This window comes from Ischnura elegans, chromosome 5 (genome assembly GCF_921293095.1).
Source record: "Ischnura elegans chromosome 5, ioIscEleg1.1, whole genome shotgun sequence".
NCBI classification, from domain to species: domain Eukaryota; kingdom Metazoa; phylum Arthropoda; class Insecta; order Odonata; family Coenagrionidae; genus Ischnura; species Ischnura elegans.
The window spans coordinates 87523634-87538270 of record NC_060250.1 but is presented as its reverse complement, the minus strand read 5'-3'; the positions used below and the strand labels follow the sequence as shown (position 1 = coordinate 87538270).

The 14637-nt window shown below is 37.2% G+C and overlaps 1 protein-coding gene across 1 annotated transcript in view; it reads right to left on the bottom strand.

Annotated features, from left to right (window-relative positions):
- The window catches only part of LOC124159209 (adenylate cyclase type 10-like), a 61370-nt gene that overhangs the window by 5894 nt on the left and 40839 nt on the right, over positions 1-14637 (bottom strand). Inside the window, exons 18-24 of the mRNA XM_046534859.1 lie at positions 12531-12742; positions 8551-8962; positions 8333-8445; positions 7121-7435; positions 6484-6746; positions 6101-6386; positions 1162-1568 (exon numbers count right to left, since the gene is read on the bottom strand). Of these exons, the coding sequence (XP_046390815.1) occupies positions 1162-1568; positions 6101-6386; positions 6484-6746; positions 7121-7435; positions 8333-8445; positions 8551-8962; positions 12531-12742 (2008 nt within the window). The remainder of the gene's footprint in view (positions 1-1161; positions 1569-6100; positions 6387-6483; positions 6747-7120; positions 7436-8332; positions 8446-8550; positions 8963-12530; positions 12743-14637) is intronic.

The window sequence follows — 14637 nt, the reverse complement described above, 5'->3', positions numbered from 1 at the left end:
CTGAAAAAAATAGCTTAGATTCACTATAAAAGAGTTATTCATTTACTACACTCAAATTAAATATTCGATAAGCTAAATAAGCACAAAAATAGTTAAGACTACGGCATTTTTTGGAAGCAACCCGATACGAACAAAAATTGTTATTGAGGATCAAGTCCTGGAGCAAGTGTCGCACTTCCAGTACTTAGGATGCGACATAATATATGACGAGGAAAAGATATTATAAATAAGGTTAACACTTTCCAGAGAATATGTGGCACTATTAGAAGAACTCTAAAGAACAAAACAAGAAAAGAAACACAAATAAAATTTTACAAAGTGATGGCAGTCCCTACTGTACTCTACGGATCAGAATGTTGGGAACCAAAAAAGAAGGAATTAAGGCAGATAGAATCGTCTGAAATGAAATTTTTAAGATCAGTAAAAGGCTGCACAATATTGGATAAAATAAGAAACACTCAAATAAGACGATGAACTGGGTGTCCAAGCAGTCACTGACAAACTAAAAGACTGCAAACATAGATGGAAGGAACATTTACTTTGAATGCCAAATGAAAGAATTCCAAAGTAAGCAATGGAATATCAACCATTTGGCAAGAGAAGTATAGGAAGACCAAGGAAAAGATGGTGATGTGGAGCCGGAACAGGCTTAGTAGCCTAATCCTGGAAGGAAGAACAAGAAGAGAAGATCACTGCAGAATCGTCATGCGATTTGGTAAGCAACTGCACTACAATGGACTAGAATTCAGGTGCAATATCGTTTTCATCATATCAATCAGGAATTAGCTTCATGGCGGTCACCAGACAGGCAATAAGATGCACATTAGAAGATGACACCAGTGGAGGAGACTATTACATTTAATGCACCTTTGGAAAAATCTAATTCCCAGTCTAGCTATTAATAAAAAAATAAAGAAAGAAAACAACATGGCTCAAAAAAGAACCAGTAATCACATAGTGACAGAGAACTGTGATGAAACTAATTTGGTGAAAAATCTATGATAAAATATTCATTGATATGAGAAGATGACACACACCTGAAAATTACGTTATTAAAGCTCTTTTCAGATAAACATAAATTTTCTTTTTTTAAGTGGAATATCTATTCAAAGTATGTTCTCCAATACATGTAAAGGAGCACCATATAAGGGTTAGCATTACCTTGGCTTGATTACAGGTGCATTGCGTGATACTTTTTTAAGGATGGAAGTAACACGCATTATGCATTGATGAATGTCAGGAATCACAGAGAAAGCCCTCATATCCAGTTTATCCACCAAAATAAGCTGCAGGCCTTCTAAATATTTTGCAGCAATAGAGATATTTGAGAAAGATGACAAAACAATATTTTTGCAGATTGAATCTTCAAGCAAACCAAGAGATGTGACCACAGCAGAGACAGAGTACTTTCCATGTGAGTAACCTCTTTCATCTTCCAAAGAATGAGCTTCTTCCCAACGCTCAAAGCGCACACACCAAAGCCACAAGGATATAAAAAGGTATCTGTCAGCATCTGAGTCTCTAACACCAGCAGAGTTCATAGTACCTATTCTCTCATCTGCATATGCCTAGATATAAATACGAAGAATAATGAACAATTAAATTTTAGAAACACAAATATACTGACAATTATTTTAATATTACTATTTTATGCATTCCATTTATCCATGCCATGAAACACACTTGAATAACCTTAGATTTTCTTATTTCCAAAGTAAAAATACGCATAATATGTATTGTATTCATAAATAAAAATGTGAAATTCGGGAGATGCGATATCGCGAAATAACGCGAAATCAGTAAATAAAAACGAAATTTTGCATTTCTTGCGATTTTAGGTGAATTAGCGAAAAAAATCACATCTAATGAGTAATAATCTATTAAAGCCTAAGCCTTCATTGTTTAACGCTGCTGACGTTCATTTGCTCTATCTCATTACGATTCCATGGCCAATTGGCTTGTTTAGTCTCACTCATAACGCATCCGCGTAATATCGTGCAACGTAGTGATTTCTCCGCCAGAATTTGCCGTTAAATTTATCACAGCCTCTCTCTTCGATTCCCATGTATCAATCCTGAAATATATAGAATGAGGCGCTTTCTCACCTGAAGAATTAGATATAATGAATTAAGAAATTAAACGCGGCCGCGGAAGAGCGGAAATACAAGCTCATGCACCTGGCACGCATCAATGCCGAGCAGTCTTTTTGGTGACTCACTGCGATGCATTATACAGCGTTATTGGATAACTTGTTACAGAAAACCTTGAGTGTGGGTCTAATGTAACAATTCTGTTGACTTAAACACGGCCGCTAGCTGGGAACGGGCCGCCGTTCGTGGCCGGCCCACAGCGTGGCAGAGAGTCGTCTCATCTGAAAGCGGCCTGAATTTCACAGCGCCGTGACGTGAACGGCGGCCGGCGAGAAGTCCTTTAGTCAGAAAGCGGCCACATTGTAGCACTGCCTGTATATCATGCCGTAGACGGTGCACCGCTGGGCCGGATTGAAATGGGTGCCGTAGTGACCACGGCAGCCGTCAACGGCACCGTGCCGTAAACTGCGCGATTCGATTCGTTTAAAGACATCCATAGACACGTATGGTTATTTGAAAGTATGAAGTGCTGGCAGTTTGGGGAAGGGAAGGAAGGAACAGAAAGGGTAGGAGGAGAGGAGGTTCTCCTTATTAGCGGACGGATCGTCGGATATTCGGCTCTCCACTGAGCGTCAATGCTAAAAAATCATTTTGACAATGGCCAAATCTAATATCTAATTCTTCAGGTGAGAAAGCGTCTCATTCTAGGAGCTTCAGGATTGATTAATTGGAAATACTTTTTAAGTTTCTTTAACTCTGATTTTATTTAGTTACGTGTGCCTTTTTCAGTGCCTTTCCTGACCGATTGGCAACAGCTGTAATCAAAACTAAGCGATTTTGTTGTATCTAGCGTCTGTCCTACCTTCCCTCAATACCTGGGTGAGGGGTATCGAAAGGGAACCCACAACATGAAACATTTCAGCCAATTTGTACAAGTGTCACGTAATACGGTATTATGGTTATACTGTAGCTAACCAGCACTCAGTTTGAAAGCACCATCGTGAATGGTTGTGTTTTGCGGTTGGACTGTTTTTTTTATCGTGGTTCCAGCTTTAAATATTGAACGAAGGGAAGGAATTTTAATATGCTGAAAGCTATAGATACCGCTCATACCAGGACAAGTGAATTCAGCTCAGAAGGATTTTATGTGAAAGACAGAGTATTACTGTGCAAAGTTTGCGATAAAAGATTTGAATTTGAAAGATGTGACTCCTTTTTAAAGCAAATCAGTAGCAATACACATAAACGTGCAAAAGAAAGAGGACCCGCAGAATGACAGCTATCATTTGAACACACATTCACTCAGTCAAAGAAAACGAAGGAGGAGCTTGTTGTTGCTACTACTGAAGCATTTTTAATGGCTTCATTTAGTGCAGAAAAACTTGAAAATCCAAAAATTCTGGAATGGCTCTCGAAGTATACACATGTAAGGTAGTGAGGATTTGCAGTTTGCTGATCATATTCGCCAAGACTACATACTTGAACCATTCATATACCTTGAACCGATATAACTTGAACCATTTCCTTCATTTAGTGTTATCAGAAATTTTGTGCAGTCGAAATTATGTTAAATGCTATGTAAAATGCTTAATAAAAGTTTAAGTATTCATGAAACGTGTACTATAAAATAATAAAACGCCTATAAACATGGAAATATTGTAGCATTATAATAACACGGCCAAGATTTTCTATAACACCAAAATCACATGGTTTTAAAATGAATTTTAGCAAAAAAATAAAATCACTTTCACGGACCTCTAGTTATCCACCATTATGGCCATTAGAAAGTTTACAATATACAAAGCACAATTAAAATATGAATTTTAATACTGAAAAAACCAAAATGAGTACCATCATTCTGTTTAAATCCAAAAACTTTAATAAGTTATTTTCAAATTATAAAAGTTTTAGCTAAATTAAACTAATAATTCTGTTAAATAAGAATTGATGATGAATCAATTCATATATTGTTGTAATTTCACATTAGCATACGATTTGGACTCGTTGTTGCATCATATGCTCAGCAGTCCATACCACCTTGTCTGGTACAGTCCTCAAATTTCCACAGTAGCCTCAGTAGCTTAACTAGCACTCGACTGGAAATCACGAGATCAGGGTTCGGATCTCGATCAAGGCGAATTATTTTTTCTATGTGGATTTTTTGCACAATTTGCACATTGCAGGTGACTGTGTAAAGTTATTACCATGGCTCGTCATGGTATTCTTAAAATGATGCCTATTGATGATTTTTCAAATCATTTTCAAGAATTGATGACTTGTCAAGATCAATCTCAATACATAGACATTCCATTCAAGCCACGGGTTTCAAGGCATTCTCATGCCTGAAGCCTTTTGGTCCCTCCCCTTTTCAGAAGAAATTGCAACCTGGAACCGAGCTTGCCTATCCACCGATTGAGTGGGGAAAAATGACCCCCATGGCTGTTAATGAACTTTTATGACAAGCTCTATTTTTGTGTTGTGCTAAGGCGAGGATCTGCCAAAACAACTGACTTGTTTCATGCAATAAGGTTTGTTTGAAACATTCTGGAATAAAAATCCTACACTATTACCAAGGTCCCTAGCAAACTTGTTTTTTCTTGGGTTCTTCAAGGAGTGCAAATAATGAAGTAAAACAGCTTGGACTTCTAAACCTGTATTCTGCAAACACCTCTACATTCAAGCTACCATCAACCACTCACTGGAGAGAATTTCTTGCATTTCTTTCCCCGAACCATTTCCTCCCTTCCCTCAGTTTGTAACTTCTCACAACTGCCACTAACATCCAGCTATGTTTATAACTTTAAATACTATTTTTTCATTGAATTATTTTCACTTCCGATTGAATTCTTATCTGTCACCTGATTTACAATGCATCACTCCAACCTGAACCTTTGAATTTCAAATTTCTAAATCCTCTTCTTCATCAACCTCTTGTATTTATCTTTTGTATCAATTAATGAAATCAAAGAAAAGGCAACGGGAGTGAATATCCATGGAGAAAAAATTAGCATGCTAAGATTGCTGGTTACATAGCCATCATAGCAGAAACAGAGAAGGATTTGAAAAATATTCTGGTTAATATGAGTAGGGTAATGGGTAAATATTAACTGAAAATAAACACAAAGAAAACGAAGATATTAGTATGCAGCAGAAGAGAAGAAGAAAAGACTAACATTTAAAAAGGGAAGCAAACACTGGCGGAGGTGGATGAATTCTGTTATTTGGAGAGCAGGATAACTAGTGATGGGAGAAGTAAGAAAGAAATCATCAGCAGAATATCCCAATATCATATATAATAAAAAAAGACCAGGTAAAGAAAGATGTGAAAGAAAAGAAATACATAGATGTGAAAAGATTAGCTGATAGGGGAATTGAGTGGAGAGCTGCGTCAAACCAATATTAGGATTCTTGACCAGCAATGATGATCAATTACTCACTTTGTGATTTAACCCCGTGATTAGTATGGATAAATAAGAGTAGAGCTCACTCCAGAATAGGCTACAGACATGTGGATTCCACACATTCTGGATAAGGGGGACAGTTCCTTTCCTTTGGCCACCTCATACTTCGAGGATTTTTGTTCGGGGTGTCTTTAGGCTTCACCTGGGATTTGAGACTGGGACCACCAATCAGTAGCCCAACACTTAAGCCACTAGGTCATCATGCTCCCCTCTCTTCTGCACAATGAAAAGTTTTCTCCAATAAGATGGGGTGGATCCCAATATGCTGACGTACTATGTAACTTGTGAATGTGAAAGATAGTGAATGTGTAAGATGTGAAAATAGCTAAAGTAGAACATCTTCAGCACATTAAATGGCCAAGTAACTATTTTAAAAGCTAATTTAATGGATTTTGAAAGTAAAATTGACAAATGAGCATCCCATTTTCCCTTCCATTGATGGATTTGGTCACAAAAAATATTTGCACAATGTATTCAAGATTCTTCCTACCAGCAATTAATGTATACCACCAACTGAAAAAAATCAAAGAAAAATGAAAATTAATTTACCTTGCATGTTATGAATCTTTCAACAGTGCATCCAGTGCTAAGCATCAGATCTAAACATAGAGCATAATACCAGGTCATGCCTGAGGAATCTGATTCTTCTTCAGCAGTGCGAGCCAGCTCATGAAGTAAATCAATACTCTCTGTAAGCCGGCAACGCAAGATAAGACCCTGAACTAGCAGAGGCAGGATTTGCAATCTTATAGATGCAGAATAGTGCATTTTATTACTGGTTCTTATGGCTCGGAACCCAATCCTTATTGCAGACTCTAGTTCTCCTCGAATCAATCTAAGAGATATGAAACATATCACTTAATGCCATCGAAAATTAAAGATTACAAGAAAAGAAAGACAGTTATTTTGCACACCCAAAATGAAACACCTACCTAGCATTAAATGCTGAGCAATACAATTGAGCCAATACATAAAGGTGGCTTCTGTCATATGTAACCTTGCCACTTATGCGACGACAAAGCTTTAATGCCAAAGACTCAATATATTTACATTGCTTCAAATCACAATAGTGCAATGACAACTCAATGCAGTTGCAATATGCTTTCCCAAGGGCTAAAAAATTTCGTTTCGTTTTCACTGCTTCATTGAAACCCTTCACTGCAGCCAACTTGGCAAGATGCCAATTATTCTGAGTCTACCATTCATTCAAGAAATGGAAATTATGATTCACTTAAAAGATAATATTATGATTCGACGTAAACAAAGAGGTATGTATATATTAGCACAGAAAACATCTAATTTTTACTACATCCAAGCTGATAATACTTATCAAGAATTAACATCCAATTTGTCTATATTAATAGATTTTTAGAAGTTTTTTATTAAAGTTTTGTCAAGATGATGAACAAACTTTCAGCAATACCTTTCAAAGGTATTCCAAAGATTACCAGTAAATATTTCTGAATGGCAAGACTTGAGAGATTTCAGTAATACTGATGTGAGATGAGGAAAGCTACTGAAAACATCATTAAAAACTGTTACACAGAAACCATATGAGCTTAAACTAACCTTGCTGATTTGAAATATCAAAGAAAGGCATTCCGCTAATGCAGTGGACAATCCTTTGGAGCCACGTGAAATCTCAGGAAACAAATGGGGTGCATAGTGAAATAGGCATCTCTTAAACAATTCTTTCATAAAAATGAATTTCATCTTAATTCCAGGAGTTGGAAGTGGTTTGCCATAGGATTTTAAAGCAGACAAAAGGAGTTTGAGAGCTTCTTGATTTTGGCCAAGGTCACATAGAGCTTGACTCTGAAGAGCCCTAATTTTTCCAAGAGCAAACCAATAACAATCAAATATTCCCTCTTCTTCATTCAACTCCTGAAAGGAATGACTGTGCAATAAGTGCCTAGATAAAATTAAAGGTAAAGGTAACAAAAAAAGTGAAAAAGAATAAAATGCCATTCAAGCTTCATTTGCTGATAACTTGGCAACAATGATAGGAAAATAAGCATTAAGATTCGTAAATTCTAACGGACAATAAATGAAAATGAGGGAGTATAAAACCTCCGATTGAAAATGTTGCAGACCAATTGTAAGTAGCGATAAAATGAATCCTGAAATTAAAATTCCTATTATTGTGTGTGTGTTTTATCCTCGATTTTATGCATTCATGCACGACTCAAAAGCACCACATGTAGCATAATCACACGGGCTGCATACTATAGGGCAGATCAGAAAAATCGATTTTCTTCAAATCCACCTGGCCCAATGAAAAAAAGCTGTGGGAATGATCAAAAATAAGAAATGAAAAATTTGAGACCTCTAGGTGAGCCCCTGAGCCTCGCTTGAATGCAATTTAGGGGGGAGGGTTAATATTCGAAAAATTTAATATTTTATGGTCCTTCCTTATAGATTTTGCCGAGTAACTGGCCATTTAGTACAGAAATTTCGTGCATTTTGACGTATCTGCCACTGCTTAGCCACAAAATGCCAAATTTGAGTCCGTGTCTGCAAATAAAATATTCCAACGCCCACGCAGAGCCGTGGATACAAGAATGGCAGGCCGCTCCAGTCACCTCCCTGCTCGCTTCTCCCCCTCCCATGCCTCAAATACACCAAAATTCATCCCACGTGTGCTGCTAGGAGAGGGTTCATCTTTGATAATATAAATCGGAAGTACGACAGCACGACAGTAACAGTACGACATAAAAAATTTTAAACACAGTTTTATGTATATGATCAATCAAGGGACAGAGATTTTAAGAAAGCATTTACTTGAAGCAGTTGATCAGCCTCACTAAGGTACTTGGCGGCTTGAGTGCTGATTCCAAGAGGAACAGCAGCAGCTCCAAATTCAATCAACAGGGGGACCAGTATTTTCTTCAGTCCTGAATAAATATAGGAAAGAAACTGATTAAACCTTAGACGAACAAAGATGAAATATTAATTACAGTGAATCAAGCAGCATAAATTACAGGAAGGGAAATAATTACCAGCAGCTCTAGCATGAAAAATCAATTGGACATATATTGATGACAAGGTAATGTGACATTCACAGTATCGCAAATCAACTTTAGAGAGGCAAACTCCCATGGAGACATCAGAATCACACCTTCGCAGACCAACACTTTCGTTGGTCTTATTCCCTCGCCCACAGAAATCAATAAATGAATCTCCAATGTCAAAATATGCCTGAGTTTTATAGGAAATTTCTTCCATTATATCTTTAGATGTTCCTTTAGTTTCAGAAAGTTTCACAAACTTATTGAATTCCATTGCAGGCCTTTCACCATGCTCTTTTAACACAATCCTTCTCACATATGTTGACTTCAGTCTCTCAGTTCGACTTGAAAATTCATCCATAGGCACCATGTTGTGACTTTCATAGGAAAGTAACCACTCCGACTGAAATTAAAAAATAATGGATGATTCTTCCAGTTGAAATATTTTAATTTATTTACAAGAACAAAAAAAATGACCAAAGTATTCCCATGAATAAATTGTTTATATATAACCTTTGTGTCAACATCATGTGTTTCTTATCTCTACACATCATCAACACAGAAGTAGCGTGGAAATAAATAATGCCCATAAAAAAACATGGAATAAATTTGACCTTCAACCTGGAATCAAATGATGGATCTTCTATTTTCCAGGTAGATGCTCAAACCACCAAGCTACCCAGATAACTTTAATCACCAGTGCTATCGGCAGGGTTTTTAGGCAACCAATTCCGCAGATATGGCCCAAACATTGCAACAAAATTAATTTGAAAATTTGTGAATGGCAAAGTTGGGAATCATACTCCATTTATAACACAATTTAATCTTTTACACCAGTATCCTGATGACTGAATGAATATTTTTGCATGAGTACTTTTGTTTCTGTAAAATCAAGTGTGAAATTTGTAAGTACCCAAAGTGCCAGAGCAAACTAGTTGGTCAAAGGCCCTGGCAGCAACATTATCAGAAGGCCCTAAAGGGATAAAAAGAGCATGAAGTGGCAAACACAGTGCAGAGTTAAAATGTGGAAACATAACTGAAAAGGTAGAAAGATTGGGCCCACATCCCTAATGTATCTTGATAATTACAATGTGAGAGCATTGGTAAGTGTGAGAGGTAAGATATACATGCTGTAAGCACTGCAGGGGTCTTGGATGTTCTTTCTTTTTACAATTCACATTCTTTCAGGGTCAAAGGAAAACGGAGGGTGCTGAAAGAGCCTGGGGCTTCACCAGGCCACCCGGGACCTTCAGCCTTAGGTTACCACAGCCTTTGCAATGACCTCATGGTTTTTAAGAATTGTTATATCCACACAGGTTAAATTTCATGAAAAAACGAAAACCCAGGAAACGGATCACCCTCCATGCAATGACTAATCTTGAATATCAGGATTCACCACCGGGGGAAGTATTGACACATTCAGGCACCAGTACCTTTTTTCTCAGCCGAAAGGCACGGAAATTGTGAGCTCTCTAGTTTGGAAACAAATGCATATTCCACAATCGAAAGAGACATAGAAAAAAGTAACTACCGTATAAGCGCGTGTAAGAGGCGCACAGGTGTAAGAGGTGCACCCATATTTTGAACATCGAAACTATTAAGAAAAAAAAAATTTGCGGCATTTTTTTATCCTATCGTGCGGTTTGCAGACGTATGCCTGGAATTACGACAGTTACCGAAATTTCCTCTTTCAATACTAATTAACAATATCAACACTAGTAAACAATGCTAATTGAAAGAGGGAATTTTGATAACTGCGGCGGTAATAGTGGCATAAGAGGGAGTAAGAAGAGCTCCGATCCTCTCTTCGCATACGCTCTTGCTCTACGATGCTTGTCCTACTCACGAACAATTTTGTTTAAAAGCTCTCGCAGGAGCATTGCAATAGAATTGCAGCCATGGAAAATTTTAAGGCAAAACACGACAGGCACATAGCATGAACCTTCCCAAGAGATTGGACAACAATCGGGGCAATCTCAGCGACGTAGGATAATAACCACGTCGTAGATTTAACGGAACCACACTCGGCCCTCCATCAGCCAATACCTCTGCCGTTTTTTTTCCGAGACCCACAGGAAAATAGGAAAATATCAACTTACACGGGAACAATGGAAACGTGCCCCATCCACCAACTGACCTTTTTCGGTCTACCAGGTTCAATTCTCCCAGTTTCTGGAGGCCAAATGCTAGGTGAGTCACCTACTGAGCTCGAAAATACTTATCTCCTTTTCGCAATTGTATGACATGCACGAGGTTTGAAAAAGAATGAGACCTAACAGCATTTAAGTTTTCCAGGCTCTAATCGATTGACAAAAACATTTATAGCTAAAACAAGGCTATTAATATTCAACATAGTCCAAACAGCACAATTTCGGAAAAAACAGGCGTAGCATAAGCACATTCAAACAAGACGAGACCGACAGGAAACTTCAGGCAACGCCAACTGCGTATATCACATTGCTGCGCCTTCGCCCCTTTGCTGTGAAGGCAACGACGTCACATGCAAGATCGGAAATGTTCTTCCCTTGATCCTTCACTCATAGCCTCGTTGCTTGATATATGGAGGGGAGGGAGCACGCTCCTTCCCCTCAACCTCTCCTTCAGCGCTCTTCACTTATAAGCATTTCTGATTTCTTCTATCCACCATTTAGTCCAACAATGAACACACTCGTTCGAATTTTTTTAAAGCGCAGGTTTTGACACCAATATAATTTTCAGTTGCAATAATCCTCATATTAGCGTCTGAAGATGATTTTTGAAAAATCAGGTCCTCAGCGTAATGGAAATTGCTCAGCAAGACAGATGTTGACTATAAACTAGTTATGTCCTTCAAAACTACGCGTTTCTCTACGTTTGATAAGTGATTACTATATGCAGTATAAATCCGCGGGATGCCCACTCTTGGCAGTAAATTTAGCGTGCCCTCCGGAGCGAAAAACCCTGTGCGATCTTATTCATGTTCACTTCTGGGGTACCGATGTGACGGTGCGATGCTTACAAGAAAAGCAAACAGGAGCATTTTAAAAATACGTCACTAAGGGAGAAACTCCCCTGCCTGCCGCTTGTTTTTGACCTAGGGTTTCAGATGACTGACTCATGCTGAAAACAAATCGCGGCAAAGGGGAGGGGGGAAAATAAGAAGTTTGTGTAAGAGGCACACCCTCATTTTCGGCTGCAATTTCTGGGAAAAAAGGTGTTCCTCTTACACGTGCTTATACGGTACATCATTATTTTCCTTGCCGATTCTGAATGGTTTTACCTCTTAAAATTTTGTCGTAAAATGGAAGATCCAGGTGGAGGCATAGCTTGGAAATGGCCAAGTGAAAAGAGTATTAGCATCAATGGCAATTAACATCCATAGCCACTAAATGGCACCTGCTATACCAGAATTTTCATCAGTCATCAAATCAGTCTGAATCGGTGTTCAACAAGTTTTCTATCATGCACAGTCATTTCTTATGCCTCATATTGCTGTGTTACTTGCAGAATGCACTGTAGCATAATTGACTGATCAATGTCTTTCACAAAAATTGGCAAATATAAGGAACATTCAGCATGATTTACAATTCAACTTGATACAGCAGGAGAAAAAAAAACTGTTCAACACAATTTAAGTATTTTCACTCCTTTTGGAGGCTGACAATCCCTTTCATGCAATAACAAAAAAGGTTGACTTGAGGAAATCCCTTAAATAAACTAGAGAGAATTTTTCAGTGCAAAACATGCACAAATTTTAATAAAAGGGAAATAAAAAATTTGAAAATAACATATTACACTGATAAAATACATATGTATTGTGAGTGGGTGGACCAAAAATTCACATTGGAAAGGATATTGTTCCCAAATTTAATGACTTCTACCAATTAACTGAATGTGAAAATTTGCTGGGAATATTTTCAAAAAAATGTGAGTACTAAAAGATAGGGACAAGTTTACCACAACTATCTTAAAGTTTGCAGTTAGAAACTAACCAGAGGTGCACTTAAAGAAGGCATTTCAAAAAATGGTCCTCCACCACACACATTGCATTTGTGAGCTTCTCCTTTCAAATATTTGACTGCTCGCTCATGAAATTCCCTCTTTTGATCATCAGTCAAAAGTCCATATGCAGTGTCTCTATGAAGTGGAGTTCGAAACTTAAGAAAACTGCAAAATGCATATTTTGGCAGGTCGATTCCTAAGTCTAAAAAGACAGGAGAAATAAAACAAAAACAGGACTAGTGACACATATAAGGTGGAATTAGAGCATGTACTATTGATGGTAAGGTCATTGGTGATAAGAAAAGAGAGATTCTAATCATATAATGAAAGTACATAAGATGATCAATAATCCGGAATTCTAAATAATGGAATGATCTAAACAGAAGAAGGTTTTCCAGAGTTTTTCAAATTTCTATCTTTTAAAGTTGCATCACTGATAATATGGCTATCTAAGTGGTTTAACCCTCTTAGTGCCAGCCGGCCGATCTGTCGGCCCGAGGGGTATGTGCGAAGAATGCCACGGGCCGATCTATCGGCCGGGTGTATTTAAATTAATTTAAAAATTAAATATTTTCCCAAGTTGTACAGAAGAGATAACCACATAGGTCAACTTTTTAATCAATGACGTAAGTATTAGAAGTTTAAATAATAAAAATTGGCTTCAACACATTCATATTAGAATTTTTATAACATTTTAAGTAAAATCGTGCAAATTCATCAAAAAAGCCATGGCATTCTTCGCGTATACCAGGTAAAAGAGGCTGACACTAAAAGGGTTAATTGCCATCTCAGAGTCTGCCTGTCTTCACACACTAACCCCATGATATTTATTCAACAAATTTGCCACTTTCTTTAGCAAAATATTTTCTTACCTGACTCGGGATACCTAGATGTGGTGATTTCACATATCAGTATTCACGACAACAACATGTGATGTCTATTCTTTGAACTTTCTGGACTTAATTAGGAGAGAAAAGGAAGTCGGTTGAAGTTTATACTGTGTACGCCACACGACCAAAATTACTTAAAATCTATCCAAGGAGATTCGCAGTTTTATTAAAAATGTGTGGCACATGAATGATAATTATTTTCCTCCTTGAAATACCAATGCCTACTTCTTCATTCTTGAGCTCCAACTGTCATGAAGAGGAATTCTAACAACGTCTTTTTTCCAGGAGTGAGAGAAGCTTATAAAAATTCCTGATTATTTTTGTAAATACATAGAGAAGAGTACTAATTTTCATCGGATAATTATTTTTGCTAAAATAATTTTATGAAAGATTGAATTCACATCTTGATGGTTGGCTACATTGGATCCTCAACTGCGATTCGCTAATTATGGACCATAACGTTGGCTACGAGTGGACAAATAAACAATGAAGGAGGAACATGAACACGACTGCAAGTGACAAAATAACATACCTGGCTATTATAATTTCAAACTATTACTGGAGCATGAAGTAAACTAAACTAAGTTACCTACCTGATATAATGCTGAAAATAGTCAAATTTAATTCAGTGGAAAATTTAACCAGAGTGTAGCATCAGTTTTGTTGTGATGCCATGGTGAGACAATATGTACTTTATAATAACCTTTATAACTGTAATTTGGTTCCCTCAACCTCTGCTAAAGTATAGTGCTCTTTATTAACAGTGATTTCATTGAAAAATTCAGGTGAAAAAAGTTTAGAAAAGCAGTTTTTAGGATCCTCATTTGGGTGAATTTGTTTCCTCGTAGTCATACCCTGAGGAGTTGTGTGTGGAAGCTCTTGTCACCGAGAGATCAACAGAAGAAAATTAGTTCCAAGTTTAACATTGTTTCTATTTTAAAAGAAATCAAATCGCGTAGCTGTTATTTATTTCGGTCATTTCTCTCTCATCAAGTACGCATGTCCTCATGAATGTAGGATTTATTTTTGTTACTATTTATCTTTCACCAAGTGGTTATTTCCTCATTTAAATGTCGTATTTGTACATTTATTACCTTTTCGTCATTCAATAAACAGTTATTCTTCAATATCAATGTCGATTTTGTTCATTTATCGTTTATATATGAATGTCAGTAACGAATTAAAGCTATGTACTGTTAGTTCACAA